The sequence below is a fragment of the Delphinus delphis genome, chromosome 9, assembly GCF_949987515.2.
Source record: "Delphinus delphis chromosome 9, mDelDel1.2, whole genome shotgun sequence".
NCBI classification, from domain to species: domain Eukaryota; kingdom Metazoa; phylum Chordata; class Mammalia; order Artiodactyla; family Delphinidae; genus Delphinus; species Delphinus delphis.
Genome location: NC_082691.1, coordinates 40691444 through 40717464, shown reverse-complemented (window position 1 = coordinate 40717464; position 26021 = coordinate 40691444). Strand labels below are relative to the sequence as shown.

The window sequence follows — 26021 nt, the reverse complement described above, 5'->3', positions numbered from 1 at the left end:
CTGCAGAAAGTAGGCATAGAGGGAACTTTCCTCAATATAATAAAGGCCATATATGACAAACCCACAGCCAACATCGTCCTCAATGGTGAAAAACTGAAAGCATTTCCACTAAGATCAGGAACAGACAAGGTTGCCCACTCTCACCACTCTTATTCAACATAGTTTTGGAAGTTTTAGCCACAGCAATCAGAGAAGAAAAGGAAATAAAAGGAATCCAAATCGGAAAAGAAGAAGTAAAGCTGTCACTGTTTGCAGATGACATGATACTATACATAGAGAATCCTAAAGATGCTACCAGAAAACTACTAGAGCTAATCAATGAATTTGGTAAAGTAGCAGGATACAAAATTAATGCACAGAAATCTCTGGCATTTCTATACACTAATGATGAAAAATCTGAAAGTGAAATCAAGAAAACACTCCCATTTACCACTGCAACAAAAAGAATAAAATATCTAGGAATAAACCTACCTAAGGAGACAAAAGACCTGTATGCAGAAAATTATGACACTGATGAAAGAAATTAAAGATGATACAAATAGATGGAGAGATATACCATGTTCTTGGATTGGAAGAATCAACATGGTGAAAATGACTCTACTACCCAAAGCAATCTACAGATTCAATGCAATCCCTATCAAACTACCACTGGCATTTTTCACAGAACTAGAACAAAAAATGTCACAATTTGTATGGAAACACAAAAGACCCCGAATAGCCAAAGCAATCTGTAGAAAGAAAAACGGAGCTGGAGGAATCAGGCTCCCTGACTTCAGACTATACTACAGAGCTACAGTAATCAAGACAGTACGGTACTGGCACAAAAACAGAAAGATAGATCAATGGAACAGGATACAAAGCCCAGAGATAAACCCACACACATATGGTCACCTTATCTTTGATAAACGAGGCAGGAATGTACAGTGGAGAAAGGACAGCCTCTTCAATAAGTGGTGCTGGGAAAACTGGACAGGTACATGTAAAAGTATGAGATTAGATCACTCCCTAACACCATACACAAAAATAAGCTCAAAATGGATTAAGGACCTATGTAAGGCCAGAAAGTATCAAACTCTTAGAGGAAAACATAGGCAGAACACTCTATGACATAAATCACAGCAAGATCCTTTTGACCCACCTCCTAGAGAAATGGAAATAAAAACAAAAATAAACAAATGGGACCTAATGAAACTTCAAAGCTTTTGCACAGCAAAGGGAACCATAAGCAAGACCAAAAGACAACCCTCAGAATGGGAGAAAATATTTGCAACCGAAGCAACTGACAAAGGATTAATCTCCAAATTTTACAAGCAGCTCATGCAGGTCAATAAGAAAAAAACAGACAACCCAATCCAAAAATGGGCAGAAGACTTAAACAGACATTTCTCCAAAGAAGATATACAGACTGCCAACAAACACATGAAAGGGTGCTCAACATCAGTAATCATTAGAGAAATGCAAATCAAAACTACAATGAGGTATCATCTCACACCAGTCAGAATGGCCATCATCAAAAAATCTAGAAACAATAAATGCTGGAGAGGGTGTGGAGAAAAGGGAATACTCTTGCACTGCTGGTGGGAATGTGAATTGGTACAGCCACTATGGAGAACAGTATGGAGGTTCCTTAAAAATCTACAAATAGAACTACCATATGACCCAGGAATCCCACTACTTGGCATATACCCTGAGAAAACCATCATTCAAAAAGAGTCATGTACCAAAATGTTCATTGCAGCTCTATTTACAATAGCCCAGAGATGGAAACAACCTAATTGTCCATCATCGGATGAATGGATAAAGAAGATGTGGCACATATATACAATGGAATATTACTCAGCCATAAAAAGAAACGAAATTGAGCTATTTGTAATGAGGTGGATGGACCTACAGTCTGTCATACAGAGTGAAGTAAGTCAGAAAGAGAAAGACAAATACCGTATGCTAACACATATATATGGAATTTAAGAAAAAAAAATATCATGAAGAACCTAGGGATAAGACAGGAATAAAGACACAGACCTACTAGAGAATGGACTTGAGGATATGGAGAGGGGGAAGGGTAAGCTGTGACAAAGCGAGAGAGTGTCATGGACATATATACACTACCAAACGTAAAACAGATAGCTAGTGGGAAGCAGCTGCATAGCACAGGGAGATCAGCTCGGTGCTCTGTGACCACCAAGAGGGGTGGGATAGGGAGAGTGGGAAGGAGGGAGACGCAACAGGGAAGAGATATGGGAACATATGTATATGTATAACTGATTCACTTTGTTATAAAGCAGAAACTAACACACCATTGTAAAGCAATTATACTCCAATGAAGATGTTAAAAAAAAAATTGATTCTCAGTCTGTTGCTCATTGATGTTGGATGACGCATTGAGATGGAATTTGATGTGCTTCTAAACAGTGTTTGTTCTTCTACTAGAGGAGTACATAGTTCTCTTTTAGCTTTCAAGTTACATGATCTTTTGGGTTTTGAAGTCACCTGATAGACTAGAAAATTGATAGACTTCAAAGCAGGCACAGCTAAATTTGAATTCAGCTACTCTTATATCACAATGGAATTTTAGTTAAGTCAATTGCTTTGAACTGAGTGTCCATGATAAGACATTGGGGGGCTTTGTACCTATCTCATAGGATTTTTGAGAGAATCAAAGTGAATAATCTATGAAACACCTAGGACCACGCTTGCCTCATTGCAGATGTTTGAAAGAGATTCTGTTAGTCTCTTTCCCTTTCATAATGGAGTTCTTGATGTTAACTGTGGGTTGTGGTAGCTAAAGAGCTTATGGACATGAACAAGAAAAGATGTTTCGTGTAAAAGAGCAATTGAATCAGATAATCTTAGGGGATGATGATTCAGTAAAGCCATTCACTTAGTAACACTAACTGAAACCAAAACAGGTACTAGGTTAGTTTCTTACATCCATCCTGACTGCCAGTCTGTACAAAAGCCCTCAAATAATAGGAAACATCTTATAAACAAGCAAACAATCTCAGAGAGAGTTGGCAGTGGTGCTTATTGTTCTTGTTACATGTAGGAGATAAAATGCAGATACAACCCCCTGTACATAAGTAATAAGCTCTAGCTTTATTACTTATTAAGTCAGCTCTAATCTGACTTAAAATGGAAGAGAAAAAAGAATTTTCTATATTTTGGTTTCAAATAAGACATTTAAATTACTGACAAAGTTAGATGTTCTTTTGGAGTACTTTTTTTTTTTTTTTAATAATGACACCTTACTATTAGTATCTTAAACTTGTCTGTGGTACGTATTTGTAAAAGGTTTAGAACTTCACAATCCTCCTAAGAGGCAGTAGAGAGGCCAGAGCAGACCACCACAGTCTTGAGTTTTCATTCCAAACCTGCCGCAATTTAACCTTCTAACTTTGGCAAAGTGAAAACTTTTTGAACCTCTCTTTACACAGTCATTGAAAGTATGATCTTGATTTTCTGTTAGATCTCTTCTTCAAAAAGCGTTTCAAGGTCATATAAATAAAACAAACAAATCATTTGAAATGACTGCTCTTTGACAAGGAAATCACTACAGTAAAGTAGCAAAATGTTTCCCACTATTGTGAAGAATCTGCTGTGTCATTTTTCAAAACCAGCTGAAGTGAATATTTAAGATTATTCATGAGACAGTGTTTTAAGAAATACTCAATTAAAATTGTAATTTTATTCTTTCAAGTGTTGCAGGTTGGTTATGTACACGTTGACTCAAAATACATGTAAATTTAATTCTTTTATTTTAGACGCCACTGTTGAATAGCTTATCAATAAAACCTATTCCAAATCAATCCATGTTGAGTTTTCATATCTTTCTTTGTTTTGGTCATGTTAAATGTAGATTTTCCTATATGAGTTGCATATAGTAAGAAAATTATATTGTCACTACTAATAATACATATAAGAACTATTCTATAATCAATTCACTTTGGTTATTGGATTTATTCTTCTACTCCTTGCCAGAAGCAAGCTTACAGCTGGCATTGTAAGACTTTTGTTTAATATTAGAGGGCAAGTGCAATGGTTTCAGAGTTTGGTTATATGAGGGAAACATTAACAAACAAAATCAACGTGATTTGGAGCTTTCTAGCACTTAGTGGCAAAGTTCACTTTGAACTCTAAATTATTTATGGCACAGAAGGAGACACTCGGTAAATAACAGGAAAAGCTTAGAAATCAAATGCAGCTTGTGGTATTTGCTAACATTAACACTTGGGTTCCCAAAACCCAAGCCTAGCGATAATTTATTTACTCTGAATTACTTCCCAAAGAACAGTTACATTTCTGGTGGAAAAAAAAGTAGGACATTAGCAAATGACTGAAAAAAAACTTCACAAGGGAAAAGAAAAATCATTCTTCTGATTTGATGTTAAAGCAAATTGTACAAAGCTTCCAGGAATCTGAAGATATTTTTTCTTAAAACTGATGAATGCTTGACAAATAGTCTATCTTATTTCAGTATAAATTAACATGGCATGTGTCCATGAAATGCAATATACCACTATCAGGGCAGCAAACAAATACTCACAAGAAAGTTAGAAGTTTAGGTGTGTGTATAAATTGTTACATAGATGTAAGTAAGTACATTTTATATATGTGTGTGTGTGTGTGTGTGTGTGTGTGTGTGTGTGTGTGTGTGTGTGTGTATGTATATAATCTGAGAATGGTATTGACTAAAGAAAAAAAAACAACAATGAAATCCAAACACTTTGTGTCAACTAACATGAATTAGAGTCTACTTATTCCAAACCAAGTTAGAGTTATAGAAAAATTGATCTCTTGAATTATCTTTTTCACTTAATGTATTTCAGTATCCCCTATGGTATGCAAGTAATTATCCTTAGTTTTAAAGCATTATCTTTTAATACTTCAATAATTTTTATTTAAATTGGCTTCTACTTGTGGATTTCGTTTGACACCATGAACTTGAATCCTAAGGACTTGATCAACCTCCTTTTTCATGGAAGGAAACGGTCACAGATGATGCTTCCTTTTATTAAATTCAGTAGTGAACATTTTCATTGGCATCTGCTCCTGATGACATCTGGTTTATTTGTTATGTAACAAGGATTTTTTTGTTGTTGTTAAAGTTGAAGTCATCATACTTTTTTCCTGGCATTTCCCTTAAAGTTTCACTATGCATACCTTCTTAAAAATTCAGTATTTATTATTTATACTGCTCAAGTTCATGGCAAACTCCCTTTAAATATAAATACCACATTATTCATTTTAGTTTCCAAGTGGTGGAGTCCAAATACAGTAATAACTAGAGCATGAGTGCAGCTTTTCCTTTTCTCATTCATCTTTGGGCTCTTACTCGGTTCCTTATTTTCCTCTCTCATTATTTTATTTTTCTTAGGAATCTGGAGTTGAGTCAAGCTGACTGAAAACCCAGTAAACTTTCTGCTATGCAAGGCTGTTTCTCAAAGGAAGCACTTTATAAAAACTAAATCCCTATCTAAAGATGTGGCTATAAACAGTCCCTACAGACATGGATTGTGTTATCAATTTTTTGTTCCCAGAGGCAAGTAAGATCTGTTTCAGTGGGAAACACTACACATTTTTGTACAATGCAACCATTTATAGTTGGGATTGGCAAGGGCACCCTTAGAGAAGATGACAAACATTGAAGGAACGTAAGCTCTGCTGAATTTGCAATTTTGACCAAGGCCAGATCAGTATACACATGCCAGAATAAAAGGTACTTGATCAGGCAGCATTTATGATTGCATCTATGCATGTGTGTAGGTATGTATGTATGTATGGCTTCTCCAAAAAGAGCTGCAGATAAGTAGATCTGCATTATGGAATTGTGAAAGGGAGGAGCTAGGAGAGCAGGAACCCTACAAAATGGTAGGATAGAACCTCTTGTGACTTCACCATGACGGATTTCCTGAGGTTCCTCACTGGTGACAGGAAAAAAGAAGGAAGCAATAGGTATAACTGTGGGAGATTAGAAATCCTGACCCCTGGCTCCCTTAAATTTAAAGGTAAAGAGACCAGAGTAGAACAGGATGTTTTCAGAAAGACCTACTGGCAGGGAAAGTAAACTTCACTCCTAAAAGAAAATAGCTGTGAGGAAAGGTAAAATCTAAGCTGGTGTTTAGATTAAGACAAAGATCTAAGCAGACAAAGATCTAAGCAGTGAAAGTTGTGCGAACACAACTTTCGCTTGGAGGAGGAAGCATACCCCCGCAGAGCAAACGTTGCATGGCGTTATGTTTTATATTTGGGGAAATGGCCAAACATTGTGAGTAAAGGAAAGGAAGCACAACTTTAGAACCTGTGCTTGGGGTGCAGTCACTCTTAGAGCACTCAGGAATCTGCACCAGCATAGCCATCACCTCCAGGAGTTTGTGGACACCCTTTAGCGGTGTCACCTAGTGGCTGAAACAAACAATGGCACAATTGCAGGCATCAAGACTCATCTTGGCCTCTGTCTGTGCCATCACCCCATGCCTCCTTCTCTTCATACTACAGGATCCTGGTGATTCCTGCACCAGAAGGAGGTATAACTTGGTTTTCATGTGAACAGGATATGTGAAAACATGAGCAATCAATTATAAAAATAAATGCTATGTGACTATATCTGAATCCTGAGTTGATAGAGAAGGTCAAAGATTGAATACATACACCTTTTCTTCTCTATCTGCGAGAACACTGTTAATCCACTGAAAGGGCACGAGCAAGTGATACAGACACCATCAGCAGAAGGGAAACAGACTAAGAATGCATGTCCATGTAAGCACAGGCAATGGTGGAAAAGGAGACACTTTCCTGTCATTTCCATGCAGCCAAAGGTTGACAACAGGCCTTGGGAGTGACTTTGACCTTAATTTAAAATCCATGTTAAGTTGGTAGAGATAAGCTAAAAGTGAGTGCATATACTACAAAATATTTATGAGGCATTTACTCTTTAAAGCGTTAAACTAAGGACTCTGTTTTATTGGTAAAATTGCTTCAAATCAGTTGTTAAAGAAATACGTTTTTAAAGTTAAAATAAATAAAAATATGCTCTTCTCTAATCTAAAAATCAAATAATGTTGTAACTTTGCTCTTACCATTATGATTGGAGAGCACCATACCTGGCTGTAGTGTTTCTTAACCAATTTTTCTAAACCACAAAAAACACAAAAAAACAAAAAAACTTGAAAGAATCTGGAAGTCTAAACTTTTAAAATAACAAATAATCAATAGTTAATATAAGTATATGCATGATTAGGTTCTCTTCTTGTTGTTGCTATTCTTAGTTATTTCAATTATAACTTTCAATTACGTACCTGATTTGGGGTTTTGCATTTTACCCAAGACATATTAAAACTCTGAAAAACCTTGCCAACTCCTGTCAACCCCACTCCTCAATTATCCATATTATCAGGCATTGTTTATTCAGGAGAAGCAAATTTTAGTATTTGCCTAATAAAACATAATTATGCAAATTGCCTCTAAAATTAAATATTCTCTAAAACCAAATATTTTGGAAATAACTATTCTACCATATACTTCTATTGGAGAATTCAGATTTAACTGAAAATCCTTCTATTTTAAAAGTCTCATCGTATTTTTTTTTTTAACCATTTGGAAATATTTATGGAGATGGGAGTAGTTTTGGAATAGGTGGGTGTTTTATTCCTAGTTAACTGTGAGAATGCAGCCGAAGAACTTAAGTTATGCAGGCATAATTTTTCAAGGTTTTTTTGTTTTTTTTTTTTTTTTTTGCGGTACTTGGGCCTCTCACTGCTGTGGTCTCTCCCGTTGCAGAGCACAGGCTCCGGACGCACAAGCTCAGTGGCCATGGGCCACGGGCCCAGCCGCTCCGCGGCATGTGGGATCTTCCCAGACCAGGGCACGAACCTGTGTCCCCTGCATCAGCAGGCGGACTCTCAACCACTGCGCCACCAGGGAAGCCCTCAAGGTATGTTTAATGAGGTCTTCTTACCGTCCTAAATATCTGCTTCTAAAACGTGCAAAGTATTACTGGGACTAATTTAGAGAAATTAACAATATGATAGAAATTAAATGATACTTTTGACAAGATAAAGACACCAGAGAATGAGAATTCTGTTCACATATCTGAAGTACAAATCCCAAGACTTAGAAAAGGAATACATAATTTAAAAACTAAAATGTTATTAAAAATTGTTTTTCAAATTTGAAAAAGTCAAATTTCAAAATAGCTCAAAAATGAAAATGTCCAACAATTTAAGAATTATAAAATTAGATGCTATTATGCTTTTTAAAAAATATATGGACTAGAAACCAATGGATGATTGAGTTTTAGCAAGGAATATTGATTTGATGTTATTGTTTTCTATTTTCTTTAAAGTCAACAGAGGTTTCCAGTGTAGGAGTATTTATAAACTAGAGAATAAAATCAACACAAAATCAAAAGAGTTAAGAATTTATTCTTGAATTTATAAATGTTATTGTTCTTAAATGTCAATACTATGTGTTTAGCGGCATAGTTATTTGAAACCAAAGGATCATTTAGAAACCTTCATTTATGCATTTGTTAAGCAACAGCATTTTTTTTTTTTAAACCGAAGATCACCACTGATCTTCCAGCTGCATGAACAAAAGGGAACCTCTATTTGGCCTATTTGTTTTCTTATATGAAAATAAATAAACTAACAATTGAATGAGCATTTTCCAATAACATTCAAAATTCCTTTCTGCAATATAAAGTTTAATGCCTTGAAATTAATATAGGCTATACCTGACTCCCCCATTGTTCAATTCGATTTACTCTGCCAAATTGTGTGAGGTGGCATGTGTTACGTGTGTGAATAAATGAGAGGTAGACAAAACTTTTGTCTTTCTCTCAGAAACTCTCTAAAAGGTAGAAGACACATGCTGAGAACAAGAAAAAGATATCTATGCTGCAACAACTTTAAAAGAAATGCCAGATATTTAGAGCTGCATATGTTAAGGTAATCTAAAATATTACAAGCCAAAACCCAACAGAGGTCCCAGCAAGCAGTTACTAGAGAGCATAGAAAAAGTTACAAATATATATAAACATTTTGAAAATATTATTTTGCCCCTCTGCAGCTCTTTACAGATGCTAAGTGCTTTAAACTCCTATGTTATCCATTAGTTCTTGCACCGATTGGAGGATAAGTCACAATTCGTTTAATGACTGGAGGCAGGGAAACAAGTTTGGAATACATCAATGAATTCTCTGATAAACAATAAGATATTAAAAGCCCTGCATTTTCTAAGATTGCAAGGATGTTAGAGGGTAAAGGAAATATGAGGGTCGCGGCCTTGGAATTCCTTGGAGAGCTCCGAGTTGTTGAGAAGACTCCTAGAAGTCTTCTAGGTCAGCTATTATTCAACGCTTTCCTAGCTATGTGGTGGTTAAAGTCCCCTCATCACTATCACACACCTAACTCGGCTCTGGATTGTGATTTTGATGAGATGATTGCTGCATATTTCTTTTATTCTCGTTCTTTCCTCCTTCAGTCAAACTAGCTTATTCTAATTCTAGCAAGTAAAGGCATTATCATTTAAGAATTTTGAAAGCTATTCACATTTATATGAAAAATAACTTCATTTTATTCAGTATATAGTCATTTTTCAGTATGTTATTAGTAGTGTATCAGTAATATATTGGTGTTTCAGAAAAAAACCCTTGCATCGTGTGGTAGATCACTGAAAGCAGAACAAAGCGAAAGCACATAGATCAGTTAGGTAATTATTGAAAAAAGTTCACATGAGGGGTAAGGACCAAAAGTTAGACAACAGTAGGGGGAATAGAAAAGTAGAAGATGAAGGAAAAGATGCAAAATAAACCAAATAGAAAACCTGGGGTGACTGGTTAGATATGGAAGAGTGGGTCGTGCCATTTCCATTAAGTGAAAAAGCAGATACAGACAGGGGAGAAGGCTGTCAAGTGAGAATGCGGAGGAGGTAACTTTCGGGCACAGTGAGTCTGCAATACCCGGGGAGCATGCCAGGAGGCAGTTGCATACCGGACTGCAACTTACAAACGAGATCGGGCTGTTCGTCAAGATTTGAGTATGGGGCGGTGCTTTCCCCAAAGCATCTTCCAAAGTTTTGACTACATAAACCAGGGAACTTGGCGGACTATCTGAAGTGACCTATTGCAAACCTTAAGTTTCACTTTAATATTTGTTCCGTTTTAAACATGTATATGGATTTGTGTTGGATTTTACATAAATTTTTTTTTTCCAAATCTTAGGTAAATGTGTGAGTCCCAAAGATGCTCATTCTTTGGCACATTGTTACTACCCTACCTTAAAAGGCATGTATACACTGAGTCATGACAAGTACTTTGCAGTGATTTAAGCCTATACTCAATTCCTAGTGGTCAGCTATATGACCATAAGGAGGTTACCTTCAGCTCCAGTAATTAAAAATAGCAACATCATGTAATGTAAACAAAACATCTACCATATTGATTTTTTTTGTCCTTTTGCTTTCAGTATGTAAAGCCCTTTCAGTAACAGTCCTGAGTGAAAATATGAGTCAATAAAATTTGACTGGGAAAATTGAGTAAAGAATGAAAAATATTCTAAACCTAATAATAATATGAAAGTTACTGCTTCTGCTGTAAAATACTTGCTTATAAACTTCCCTAGTACAGCCTCATGAAAAGTTTTTCATCACAACTTTTAGATACTGCGATTTCAAATGGCTTACAGAGATGGTTTAACGGTCCCATCTGCTAGAATATAACCCACATGAGGACAATGGCCTTTATTTTAGTCACGGATGTTTCCTGAGCTCACAGGCATCTTGTAAACAGGTACTAGACTTGTTAAAGGAACCAGGAAGAGACAGACATCATCTTTGTCTCAGTATTTCGGCATATTTCATCTCAGTTGAAACAATTCATGTAAACAATGATCCAGACTTCTTAGCAGAGAAAGGGAGAGTGGTAGGACAGTCGTGAGTCTCATCATTACCAAGTAGACAAGTAGTTCTCCTTCTGACTGCAGAAGTGATGTTTTACAGAGGAAAATATTCTCAAATAAAAGGTAGTGAGTACCTTTCAGAGCCCGTGAGCCGAACAAAATTTACACAAGTGTTTTTGCTTATCTGTCTGTCAGCCACACAGCATTTTAAAATTAAGACTTCATACAAAAATCTTAGTTCGCCCCTTCTCTTGGAAAGTGGAAGAAATGGCGATGCCAGTGTACAATACCTTTCTCATTTGGTAAAAATCTGCTTGCCCCGAGTGGCTCCACCCCCTACAAACCACGTGTGAGTGGGCTAGTTCCAACACAGTTTTCACTGTTATCTGATGCCCACTCATGAGGTTTACCTGGTGGGCTACGCTATGTTACCCTTGTTTAAAAAACAATACAACAGGCCTCAAATGGAGTTGCTTCTGCTAAGCTTTACATCACCAAACCGAGACCTAAATGTAGTTCCAGCTCTTACAGAAATGGAATCTTAAACCAATCAGTCAGGAATCTCCCAATCAGCAGTAGTTAGGTAGCTGCCTAATAGATCCCTGCCATTCACTCAAGGAAAGGAACCTTGCAATAACCACTCAGATTTTTTGCCTGGAATTACTTTTTTGTTCCTGCTCCCTTCTGCCTATGAAAGGTTTTCCTTTCGTACAGATCCTTGGAACTCCTTTCTACCTGCTAAATTAGATGCTGCCTGATTCTAAAGGAGTTTTGCTCAAATAAACTCTTAACATTTTTAACATGCCTCAGTTTATCTTTTAACGCCCTTAGGCATTTGATGTGCCACCTTTCCCTTCACCTTTGATATCTAGTTCTCTTTACAAGAGTGGTGGGCTTAGGTGGGACATGAATGCTGTCTTTGTGCTCAAAAAAGCTCCCTCAAAACAAGGTTCCCTCCAAAGCAGAGCCTGAGGTTGGGTGTTAGTTGTTCATTTGGAAGATAATGCCAGGAAAAACAAGTGAGAAACGGGGAAAAGTAAGAGACCCCAAGACAAGCTCGTAAAGGAGGCTACTGCTGTGTGGGCAAATGGGACTCAGTCCCACTGGGAACCCTCTAAGAAACCACACCTCTGAATTGTCAGACCTAAAAGGACAAGGGAGGCTGGGACACTCATCAGGGGACTTCCATCCCTGATTGGATGAAAGTTGAGCTGGTGGATATTACTGGGCAGCACACACTTCTGGGTAGAGCCCCCAGGATGTTTGCTTCCTTGCAGCAGAGTGTTCTCTGGCAGTGAATGATCAGCGTGTAGCGAACTTTCCAGAGCTGCAGGTAAACTCAGGTAGGATCTGGGGGATACGGCCCTTTTACAACCGCCTGTATTATGGAATTGCAAATGATCAATGTCTTAAATCTTTGCATGGGTAATAACACTACTTTCTACATTCTGATTTTTTCAAATTATTTTTTGATTGTATTTAATCTACATCAGTAGGAATACAAGGTGAATTTCCATAGGGAATATTATTTTATAGGGCTGGAACTTGGAGACAGTCCTTAGACTCTGGTAATATGCTGCCTATATTATACCAATTTTCCATTACACCAAAGACTATTGTTAAAGAAATAATTATACACTTGTTAAAGCCTGCTAAGGAAGACTTCACTGGGGGAGAGGCTGGGGGATTAGGTACAGGAACTGTAACTGAGCAGGACCCTAGGGAGCCTTCCCGGGGCAGACCTCCCTCACCCATGACCTCCAACTGCCACTTGTTTGTAAAAACACCTTAGCTTCCTAGGCCTCCTCCAAGTTGCCAAGGATAAATTTAATCAGAGAAGTGAGAAAATGCAGAAACAAAGGAAGACAGTCAAGCAAGACAAAATAATAATAATTTAGCCATCAACAAAGTCAAGGACCTTTACTGCCTCCTCAAGGGCTCTAGATAATACCCTGAGCCATATACTTGGAGCTGCTTTGAAGATACTGAAACCTCCACCAGGTGGAAGAAATTAATTGCATGTTGCCCACAAGCACATAGACCCCAGACTGGTTGGAACCAGAAGGTTCAGGATTTTTTAATTAAATTTATTTTTGGCTGTGTTGGGTCTTCGTTGCTGTGCACGGACTTTCTCTAGTTGTGGGAAGCAGAGGCTACTCTTTGTTGTGGTGCACGGGCTTCTCATTGCAGTGGCTTCTCTTGTTACGGAGCACCGGCCCTGGGCGCACAGACTTCAGTAGTCACGGCTCGCGGGCTCTAGAGCGCAGCAGGCTCAGTAGTTGTGGCGCACGGGCTTAGCTGCTCCGTGGCATGTGGGATCTTCCCGGACCAGGGCTCAAACCCGTGTCCCCTGCATTGGCAGGTGGATTCTTAACCACTGTATCACCAGGGAAGTCCCCATGATGTTGACTCCCAATTTCCTCATCAGCAACCAGTCAGAACAATGTCCACAAGCTGGTCACACACCTGGTAACTCTGCCTTACCCTGTCATTAAAAACCCTTCCCTAAAAGCCGTCAGGGAATTCAGGCCTTTTGCCCACTAGCTGCCTTGACTCCTTGCTTGGTGCCCTGCAGTAAAAGCTGCACTTTCCTTCACCAGAAACCAGTGTTAGTACTGATAGATTGGCTTTACTGTGCAAGCCAGCAGACCCAAGTTTGGTTCGGTAACAGAACAACTGCAGTGGAATTATACCATAGGGGAGAGAGATCCAGGGCAAGGGGCATTCTTGTTGAAGGCAGGCAGGGTAAACAAGTATCACCTGGGCAGTAGTGGGGGATGAGAATCATGATTAGCTATGGAGTGATCAGCTATGGAGTTTGAGGAATCTGGCTAAACTGACTTAGCAAGATTCTTGCTAAAACTGGACAATGCAGAGACAAAGAAGTCCAAAAGTTCAGGCCTAGTTGGAAAAGCATTCAGGGGGGCCTGAAGTTCAAGGAGGGAGTTTCTGTCACTAAAATGTACTGAGAAGACCACCGAATTTATTAATGTCTCCCAGCTGTGTGGGTGGCAATAGCGATGCGTGAAACTCACAATAATAAAGGCTCTGGAATAGGAAAAGCACTCAAGTTAAAGATATGCTAAGTTTTCATCTGGCTGGCAACCTTCTTTGACTTGGGAAACTCTCATCTATGAATAAGAGGCCCGGAACGTCTTTTACACTGTAAAATATTTGCAAAGTACCTTAATTTCCCCCTCAAAACACCTAATAATTTTCATATGAACCAGCTTAAATTCATTAGCATTTGCCAAGCACACTCTTCAAAAGCTTCAAACTGGGACAGCAAACCAAAAGCAGAGGTAAGGCTCTGACCCAGCGGGTAGGGGCGGCTTCATTAGCCGACTCTGTTCAGCTATTGCTCCCGCTGAAGCTCAACTTGTAAAGTGAACGTGCAGGAAAACGTGGGGCAGACATAACATAAATAATTTAACTTGAGAGAAGTACTCTAAACCTCTCATTTACAGTCACCTTTTATTATTTCTTATTCCTACCAGCCAAAGTAGAAAGTGTCTTAGGTGTCCAGAGAAGGAGAAAAAATAATTATTAGATTGCAAGCTTCCACAAAACTAAAACCAGGACTAAGCGTATCACCAGAAAGAAAGAAATTACTGAGATCATCGTCTTCAGCAAAATAGGTCTCATCACAGCAGATGCTGTTATTTTTTTCACTTTTTGCTTGCTAGAGTGGCATCACTCAAAAACGAATGAACTAAGAAATAACATTGCTCTCCCTTTCTTCCCCTCCCCCCCCCATCAATCTATATACATAGGGTCCAAGGTGAGACTTGTGTACTGGATTCTGGTAATCCAAACGCATTTAAGTGAGGATTAAGCACTTCAAATGTATGAAGGATTAAAGTGAGAGAACTTTTACTCTATTTTAAAAGGCATCAACTTGTAGCAACAGCTCTGAACATGATTATTCTACTTGCCTACCTCCTTATGTTAGTTTCCTCTTGCTGCTGTAACAAATTACCACTAATTTAGTAGCTTACAACATCACAAATTTATTATCTCACAGTGCTGCAAATCAGAAGTCCAAAATGGGTCTCACTGGGCTAAAATCAAAGTGTTAGGTTCCTTCTAGAGGCTGCAGATAACAATCCGTTTCCTTACCTTTTGCAGCATCTAGAGGCCTCCGCACTCCTCGGCGTGTGATCTCCGTCCTGCTGTAGATTCCGACGCAGCACTACAGCACCTTCAAATCCCTTTTTGACTCTGACCTCTGACCTCTTCTACTTTAAAGGACCCTTAGGATTACATTACGCTCACCTGGATAGTTCAGAATACTCCATCTTGAAGTCAGCTGATTGGCATTCTTGACTCTATCTGAAACGGTAATTCCCTGTTGCTGTGTCACATAACATATTCACAGGTTCCAAAGATTAGGGGCTCATTATTCTGCCTAGCAGCTCCTCACCATTCCCTGGAGAATAGAAGGCAGCTACACTAAATACAGACTATTTTTTTCCTTCCTTTTAATATATTTTCTTCTGAAACAAGCAATGCATTTTATAGTGACTTGGGACTTGTTTTAGTGGCTGTCTGTTATTTACTCATTCAAAGATTATTGGGTATCTGATATGGGATGGCCCCAGGGGAACAGTAGTGATGAGGACCCAAGACTGGCTTTCAAAGGACTCACAAGTTTAATGAGAGAATCAGATAAGTAACCATTTAAAATACAAGTCAAAGAACTTTAGCATAGGTGTCAGAGTCTTAAAGGAGCACAAACGACTCACCAGAAAAACTCATTCCAATGCATTCGAGACCAGGGTGGTTCCAGAAATCCTTCCGAATGGAGGTGAACAAACCTTGAGGAAGGGAATGTGCCAATCATTATAAAATCTTACAAGGTGCATAGTCATGGAAGAACATGGCATGTCTAGTGAATAAGTAGAACAGTGTAGCTGGAACTACGTTTTGCACACGGGGATAAGAGGGAAGAGGATACAGGAAAGGTTGACAAGGTTCAGCTTATGAAAGCCCTTGTGTACATGAGGGTTTTGAGCTTCTATCATGTAAAAAAGGGTGACTCAATAAGGAATATCATCTATTTCTAGAAAAATACAGTTGGCATCGTAGATGAAGGATTGAAGTAGGGACAAATAGGATTTTCCTGCTGTTGCTCCTACTACTACTACTACAATTAATACTATTACATTTCCTTTGAAGCTGAAAGAAGTAATTTGAATGTTTGCTGATAGAAAATAATTTTGAACATTATCTCTACTTAATCTTCACAGTAACCCCAAAACAGGTCTTATGTTTATCCCTATTTTGAAGGTGAGAAAACTGAGGCTTAGAGAGATTAATTTTCTCCTGAAACATATTCTGTAAAACAAGCAGCTGGGATCAAAGTTTATACCTCTGTGCCCAGAATCCTCTTAAAGTTCCCAAAGGCAGATTTATCTTGAAGTTCTCACGCTGAATCTTCTGGTTATCTTACTGGCATGGGCCCATCCCCAAACTTGATGAATAGAGGGAGGAAGCAGCAACCTGCTCAGTCACAGGGCAGAGTCCCAGAGTGCTGTTTCACTCTGGGGACCACCATATCCACCAGGACACAAGACAACACCCTGTGTAGCCTAGGGGAGCATCCACACTAATCTTGACCTCAAGTAAAATGAACCCCAAGAGATGCTGCTCTACTCCAAGCTTAGAGGTCATTTTCACCTTGGCCTACTGGCCTCTGGGTCCTGTGAGGACCTGAATGAGCTAGACCACGACTACTGGGGTCAAAGGGCTGGAATTCTCTGAGAAACCACCTGGGATGATATCGCTAATATGCAGAATCTAAAACAAAAATGATGCAAATGAACTTATTTACAAAACAGAAACAGACTCACAGACTTAGAGAACAAACTTATGGGTACCACGGGGGGGAAGAGTGGGGTTGGGGGAGGGATAAATTGGGAGTTTGGGACTGACATGTACACACTGCTATATTTAAAATGGATAACCAACGAGGACCTACTGTATAGTACAGGGAACTCTGCTCAATATACTGTAACCTAAATGGGAAAAGAATTTGAAAAAGAACAGATACATGCATATGTAACACTGAATCAGGTTGCTGTACACCTGAAACTAACACAACATTGTTAATCAACTATGCTCCAATATAAAATAAAAATTAAAAAAATTAATTCAACCACACAAAAAGGTTACTTTGGAGAAATTACATTGGAACATTATCAACGGGAGTTAGGAAGCCAAAATAAATTTTGAAACAATCAATTAAAAAGCTTATTCAACCATCCTAGAGAAAAGATTGTTATCTTTCTATTTGCTCTGTGAAAAAATATTACAAAACTGTTACCTACAAGGAGATGACCAAAGAGGATGCAGCCAAAAAGTGTAGGGAAAAACAGGGAAATGGACTGGGCAATTAATTCTCTTTCTAAAAAGATATTTTGCTTTGTAATTTTGTATTATTATTATTATTTTTTAATGAGATGTCACTCAATTTTATGAGCTTCAGGACAAAAAGGACCTGGATCGACCCCGGACTACAATTATAATTTAGGTAGGAAATGAAGATCTGGACAAAGACCACAGGGATGATGAGTAGGGAAGGGACTTGATAAATATTAGGTGGTAGAGGGGATGGGACTGAGTGGACGGGTAGGAGTGGTATTTAGGAATGGTTGAGCCTTTCCCTCAATTCTCACTTCAGAGACCAAACTGGTGCAATTCACCTAGAAATTTGTACAGTAGGTGGAAAAGGATTTGTATTATTTTGGAGACTTTTAGTTCGATACGCCTGTGGCGTACTCAAGAAAAGTAAATAGGCAGCAAAAATATAAACTGAATTCAAGAACAGTTGAATTAGAGATACACAATAGGGAGTCCTAGGTGTATAGGTATATTTAAAACCATAAATTAGGTGATGTTTATGCAGTAAATATAAGGAAACATATATAATGAGTAAAACAGGGTTGGGGAAGGCAATGATAGATGGAGAGAGAGAAGCCAATGAGCCTGGGCTGAAATTAAAAATATTTAATAACCTATATAAAAGTATGAGTGGATCAAAATATTTTAAAATTCCCTTTAATTTTTCAAAGAAAATATCTAATTCTCCAAAGATTTCTTTCTATGTATCTATGTACCTATCTATCTAATATCTATCTACTCCTGGAATATATTTTGGTGTAAGTAATCTATCAAATTTTTCCAATGATTTTCAACTCACTTGTTTCATCTGATGTAGCTGTTGCTAGTTGAATAACTCTGGTCCTTGAACTGTGCTCTGACATGGGAACAACATCAAACTCTTCCAACAACTTCTTTATACGTTTGTAGTCATTAGTCAACCCTGAATGTGTTTTTTCTTAGAGCAATTGACTCAATGAGATCAACTGGATATCTGGATAGAAAAATGGAGTAAGAGAGAGAGACTTTTGAACCTGCTATGACTCTGCTTCCATTTGTAAGACGTTAGACTATATTATTCTACTAGGATTTTTTTCTATTATTCTAGTCTATTATTATATTATGAATTTTTAACTTGTATTATTTTACATGGGTTTTCTAAATATTTAATTTTTATACATTTAGCATTAACACATTTTACAACTAGTATTCTCTATTACTTTAGTTTTCTGTAAGTTTTAGAGTTTATAAAATTACTTACATTATTTTAACAAAACTCTCTGAAAATGTAGAATGGCCAGATATTGCTTTGAGGCTTTCTAAGTCAGACTTGGTAGTTGTTGTTGTTTTGTCTCTCTTCCAGAATGCAAAATTAATTGACAGACACTTAATCCTAATTTGGGGTTTTGCCTTCTTCTTTCTCCCTCCTTCATTACTTCTCTTCTTTATTTTTTCCCTGCTTCCCCCTTTTTCATCCTCTTCTCTTGCTCCTTCCTAATAATTTAAAATAAACCCACTATTCAAATGCCTGATTTATGAATTCCCTAAACTTTTAATGAATTGAGGCAATGAAGCACCCAGGACCTGGTTTCTATCCCTATGCCCTCACTCACCTTCTCTGATTCAGGAGCTCCTTCTTTCTCCTTCTCTCTTCATGTAAAAGTCTAGTTACCCTGGAAAGCCATTTACAGATTTACCTTCTCTAGAGGATTTTTTAAAATACCTTCAACCAAATCACCTGTCCTCATTTGAATACGTATCATATTTTGCTTACCTTGGTTCTTACCTTGGTCAATAATTTACTTAACTCTTCCAACAGATGGAAAGACACTTAAAGAAGAGATTGTATCATTAAAAAAATTCTTTAATTTCTTCAACCCCTTTGTAAAATACCGTGTACCTAGTCAGTGCCCATGAGATATCTGCTGAAGTCAGTTACACAAAATAAAATCAGAAATCAGTTTCATCCAGAAAATTCAATGTAAGCCCTTACAGAACCCCCAGCCTAGTCTTTCAGTCCCCATGATTCTATCATCCAGTTTGCTGGCACTCCTGGAATCTCTGAAATTGGTGCAATAATGTTCACAGCAGCACCTTGGGGCCAAAGCACCACAAAGGAGAATGGTTTGATTCTTAATGACAACAAATTCCGCCCCCAAATACCCAGCCTCCTTTCTCCCTGACAAAAGACAGGTGGTCTGTCTGGTACCCCCAGTGGATATTCACTGGGGTAGACTGACTGTCAATTGCTTGGAGAGTTCATTTACGGAAAAAATCAGGGCCAAATGGCGGTAAGAAATGACACACTGAATGGTTAACATTTTTATTTCAAAAAAGCAGGATACTGTATGTAACACTTTCTGAGAAAATAATTAAGATAGTATAATGAAATGAATTCCATGTTTTTAAGCACAATACAGATGTATAGAATCCTTTAAATGTGAGTTTATTCAAACTTTATTTAAATAGAATGCACTTTGAGAGATTTAAGGGGTGATTTCTGCATTTCACAAAATAAAAGTTCTTCTGCAAGTTTGTTTATTTATTTATTTAAACTTTACATTCTCAACATATATTACAAGGGCTTAATATTTTAATTTAGAACATACGTAGTGTATTTGAATAGCTCTTTGGGCCAATATGTGCCAAGAAAGGTACACTGTCCTTTTTATAACCAATTAAAAACAAACTAACTTTGACACAAAAAGGAATGGGGTCATAAGTTTCGTCTTATTCAAGTAGAATACAGTCTGAGATTCAAAACAGATTCTTCCTTGAAAACTGCAGTTGTTTCCCATCCTCCTAAACAAGGACAAAAGAACAAAATGCAAAAAAATATATGTCATTCATTAATTCTCATTGGATTTAAATTTCCCCCTGCAGTAGAATACACTAAATATCTGAGTCTTTTGCTTTATTCTGGCTATAATCACATAAACTGTTTAAAAAATAAAAACTTCTAAAATTCTGTTTTCTTCACTTTCTTCCAGATATTTTCTCCTGCCACAATAAATTGACCAGCACTCTTAGCGTCAGATACACATGGTACACACATGTAAGTGGAGAAATACATTTATGTCCTTTAAAATTCCTGGATCTACACAGACACCTCCTTTCCTGTTAGAAGCATAGATATCCAGGTTTATTCTGGAATCTCTATTTATCTCCTCAGTGTATGGCAATGTTTAGCAAAGTACATATCTCTTTTCCCCTTTTCCTCTGACCCCTGTGATCCCCGTTTAATTTTTACTCAAGAGCTTCATCCACTGAAAACTTTGTACAACTACATCTGCTGTATTTAAAAGAGGTTGACTCAACAACGCAAACACTCACCCACACACAAGTAAGAAAAGTTTCCATCTTCCAAAGCTAACATTATTTAATATTCCTATATACCATGGAGCTCTCAGTTTGGAGTTTTTCTTAAAATATATATCCTTCACTTGAAGCTGTCATAAAAATGGGGAGAACACCTTCTCTGATTTCAAAACCATCAAAGTAGGTTTTTAAAAACTACTTTCCAAACCCCAGGAGTAGTGTACTCGAAGGGCAAGCTCATCAGTATCTTTAGAAAATGAGTTGGGAAAAGTAAAATTTGATTCCTATTTGAACATTTATTATTGGTACCAATGAATCCTACTGACTGAGAATGTAACTACGATCATCACTAATTATGATACAGCTACAGTGAAGTAAAGCTGCATCCCATTATTTCAACGATTGAAGTCTGATAGGCCGGCTGTTTGATTTCTCTCATCCCACTGTCTATTCAACAGCTTTTCATTGCACAGACTGTTAAAAATGATTCACAAACTGTTGCTGCCTTCAAACTATATACTATAAAAGGTAGCCAAGAAATAACGGTATGTTGTACTGAACGTAAAGTAATTAGTGGCTTCTGAATATGTTTTTGACACAAAGCCTGCCTGCCCATTGTAGAAAATTTTGTCAATTTATGTGAAAATATTTATTACCTGTAACCATAGATACACAAAATCAATGTGTGTGTTATGTAACATGACATCAGTAATGCATTTGTTACTGCTTTGAGATTTCTTCTGGTCTTGATTACAGCTCTGCCAAATAACTTTTTTTTTTTTATTATACAAGGGCAAGTGATTGCTTGCTACATTTGCAATTGTAATGATAATTTTCCTGAGAATGTTAAATTATGTCTTAATTTATTCAAAAGATTTTATTTTCAAAGCAATTAAACTTATTGTTGATTGATATTTACCATCCAATGTTCCTGGAACACTAAAAGAATACGCTTTATACATAATCTTCCATTATAGCACAATGCTTGAGGGTAGCCATTTTACATAACAGCATTCAGTTGAGTCTTCAAATCAAAGAACAAAAATCATAGCAATTTCACTTGAAATCCATAAATCCATGCTCAGGATTATGTTCAACAGAATCACTAAATGTTATTTGTAATTCAAAGATGAATGAATCAATAGAAAAATAGAACTGATAAATCATTAGTACTTTAATGCAGAGTGGAGAGAGAAACTAATAAATCATGCACTTCAAGCACTTGTTTTCCTTATGGCACGTTTGAAAACATAAAACATACAACGATAAGATGCAGGCCAACATGAATGAACAATACCAAATCTGCTCAGAATAGCATTTCATTTTATATCATAGGCTTAATGAAACACTTAAAAAAATACTATTCCATAATTTCTTCAAACAATCAGAGAATCCACCCAGGCCATGAAATACTTTAACAACAATCTAGGCCGTTATTTCCAAATAAATATTTGAAATGTCACAGAGATGGGAGTAGAGGAGGTGAGGGAGAGGGTGCAAATGCATGCATGATTAACTTCAATGAGCTCAATATTATTACAGGTATCAATTTATACTGGAAAGGAGCTGATACAATCATTTACTTTCTCAAGTGTACTTAACTGACCCATTGAAAATTACAGACGTCTATACTTATAAATGACCAAAAAAGCAAGAAATCAGCCATTGAGCTTTGATTGTGTTGTACGGCTTATTGTCTGTGAAAAGTGAGAATTTTAATTATAATTAATGGGTAGTTCACTCTCTTCCAGAGTTTTAGTCATCACAAAATTGCACATTAGAACCATAGATTTTCTCCACAATGCTTAATTAATTATGCATTAACCCATTTCTCTCAAAGCATCTTTTTCTGAATCTTTGGTGGGAAACACAGTTTATTAGGCACATAGTTTCAAACATCTATTTGGTTACTGTTGTGATTAAGAATTTTCTTCTAAATTCACATGCAGAAGGGAATAAGGCTTGCCATGTTAACATACTTTACTGCCAAGTAATATGTTTCCACTTATGTCTGGAATTAAAAACAAAACTAAACAAACTAAAAACCACTTCCTACTTCTTAGCATAAGAATACTTTATACCTGATATCTTAAATTCCACTCAGAAGCATCAAGATGTCGAAGAAAAACTACTTAGATACAGCAAGTAGACAACTATTTAACAAAACCTTTCAATTAAAAGCTTCTCCTCAACTCACAGGTCAAAGATCATTGATATACTGTTTGATTCTAAAGGGAAAAGTATAGCAATCTGCAATTATGATTATTGTAGCATTATTAAGTAGTGCTTATTAATAACTGGAATCACATTTCCCGTGATATTTCCTTTTTTTGTTGTACAGGTTTTTTTTACAGGTTAGTAAATGGAAATTGGAGAAGGAATGGGTAGGAGACGAAAAAATTTATGGGAATGCATGCAACAAAAATAGGCAGTATCACTTCATGTAAACTTCTGCTTTCTTCATGCAAAGATGCTTATAAAAACTGAGACATTAAATTTTCTAATAGCTGGATTTTACATTAGCTCAGTAACAAAAACTGTTAAACCAATTCCATGATTTTGCATGAGCAGGAGACTTGAAATTGTTCAACGATTTCCAGCATAAGTGTTCCATGGCCCAATTATGCTAATTAAATCTCTAAGAATGAAAAGATACAGGATTATTCCTTGCTTCGGTTTCTTGTTCTTTTGATGAGGGAGCAGAACAACCCGGTTTTTGGAGGAGGGCCCATAAGCATCGGGGCTTGGTTCTTGTGCATAATTTTTATCTAGGGAAAAAAAAGACAAAGAGGGTACAGTAATCTCCAGATACAACACCAATTTCTGAGAATCTCTCTTAAGGTTAATAATATCCCCTGAATTACTGAAACAACACAAGTGTAAAATGTATTTTCAGACTTTCTATTATTTCAAAAATATTTTTAAGGAAGATAAGGTATGTATTTAAACTATATTCCAATGCTCAGGGTGATACCAAGAAATTAAATTTAATTGAAACTACATTTTAAGTATCATATTACTTCTAACCTCTCTTGTAATAACACCCCCAAATTCCTTGTTCATGCCACGTGATTATCTAGTATAATTTATTGACCATTAGTTATGTATTATTTACTTAAGATAGGAAAGGCTGCACCATTATAGTATTCAGAATCCCAGTTATAGCCCAACATCAAGATGTACTTGATATCAAGGCAAGCCTTATTTACTCTGCTAATCAGATTGTTTCTCTCTTTCAATATGAACTGCAGGGCTTAATTTCAAAACAATCATTACGAATGAAAGTCAAAAGTTAGCGCGCATAAAAGGTCAGAAATGATGAACTAGCTTTCTAATTTGTTAATTAATTGGTAATAGAATAGAATCAAATATTGAAAAGCCTGCTTAAAACATTCTGAGAGACTGTTCTAAAGCTACTCTTTTTGATTTCTTTGAAATAAAACTACGAATCACCTTAAATGAGACAACCTTAAAGTAGATTATGTCTGCAATTTTCTCTAATTCAAGCCTAAATTAGAGAAGACATTTTATGAATATATGCTAAGCTCAAAGCTAATTGAAAGCAATTATCAAAGTGGCATTTTGTCTGTGACTTTAAGATACATTGTAAGATAATAAATGATTCTCATTATGTAATAAAAAGGTCACATCTTGCCTTTGGGCTAGTGACGCTAAGAGTTTTTCAAAAGCAATCTGAGACATTTTCTTTAGAGAACTGCGACTAATATAAGAACCATCGCTTATTAAATATCAGTTGTCACCAGCACAGCACCCGCATCAGAGATGAGTATTTCTTTCAAAAAGAAACACCACCTCATTAAAAGCTGCAAAAATATATCTCTTAAAGTGCATAGCTGACATTTTCAAGTTAAACTGAATATCCTTCACTTGTCATTGACTAATAGCAATGAAACAAAAAAAAGTGGATGTCACGTGGACACGATCATTAAAATCAGCACTGGGGCTGTTGGGAAATGGAGATTTACTTCACAGTCTAGAAAGACAGAACTATGTTAAAAATCAGGATAAACGAACAACTCTTTATTTAACTCTGTTGGAATCAGGTTATTCTGGGAAGATTCAGTGTTCTTTGTACTGTAAAGATAAATTGCACCTGTAAAAGGCCACCAGGCTAAACCAGCCTCAAACTCTCTGGATATCTGATTTTATTTTATTTTATTTTTCTTATCTTATGAATTGGGGAATCAATAGCCAGACAGTTAAGATGCTAGAATGCACCTATCTATGTAGATTGAAAAAGATCTCTACCAGATTTTCTCTCCTAATAATTCACTTTCAAATTACGCCCTACCTTATGCCATTGATTTTATACTCCTCTAGAGTATAAAACCTAATACACCATCATTCACTCATTTATTCATTTCACAAAATGTATCAAGCCCCTACTATGCCTCAGACACTGTACCATGAACCTCTAATAAAAAAAGTACAATCTCTATCCCCAGTAAATTATAGTCAAGTAAGAAAGAGAAATTTAACAAGCACGTTCAATAGTGTTATAGATGCTGAAATACAAGGCTAAGCAGAAAGGCACTATTTTTTTTTAACGCTGAAAATAAAAATGAATCTTTTTATAAAAATACGTTAGTTTAAAATGAGTACCTGATGAGGCAGTTAACACATATTACTTATGTCATAACCTTAGATTCAAACAGAACGTAAGTAGCTAAGGTAAAAAAATAAAGATTTCTGATTCACAGTTGCTGGACTAAATCCTTTAGAGGGTATGATAATATTAGGGCCTTTTGGAAAACAAGATGATTATTAACAAATTATTGTTATTAAGATGTTGGAAGAAATATATCATTCTAGTCACAAAAGATTAGCATCAATTTATGACAAAGCATAGCCCAAATACCTCAACTTATTGTGTATGAGATTTTGTTTGCCCTTTGTATTTTTTAAGTTATTTGGATTTTCTTTGATCATAGCTATCTTTTTATTAACAATCCCTTTTAAAAGAAATCACATGTTGCTATTCCTTTGAAAAAATAGCACAGTATCTCATTCAGTGCTCCTGACACAGTGGGACCCTTAATCCATACTACTGACTAATTCGAATTCTAGGTTATAGTTTCAAAGCAGGATAATGGTCCTATTTTAAAAATTATCTGTAATCTATCTTCTTGGTTATTTAAGCACTCCTATGGTCAAGGTACATAACTCTTTCTTTAATTTAACATTATTTCCGTACAAAATGCAATCAACATCTTTCTGTCTGTTATTCATAAAAATGAGAAACAACTGGCTGTTTTCCTCTTAGGGGAGATTACATGGAGGAAACTCGCACTCATAAGATGTCTAGTATGTGTCCAGGCTCTTTGCATACATTATGTCATCAGATAATTATAGGTCTTTGTATATTTGAGCAGAGCAAAAACTACTCCATTAAGGATGAGAAAAATT

At 36.7% G+C, this 26021-nt stretch overlaps 1 protein-coding gene across 1 annotated transcript in view; it reads right to left on the bottom strand.

The window, feature by feature from the left end:
* Positions 1–21747: 21747 nt before the first annotated feature.
* The window catches only part of DGKB (diacylglycerol kinase beta), a 704489-nt gene continuing 700215 nt past the window's right edge, over positions 21748–26021 (bottom strand). The window contains exon 26 of the mRNA XM_060020431.1: positions 21748–23362. Within this exon, the coding sequence (XP_059876414.1) occupies positions 23255–23362 (108 nt within the window). The 3' untranslated portion in view covers positions 21748–23254. The remainder of the gene's footprint in view (positions 23363–26021) is intronic.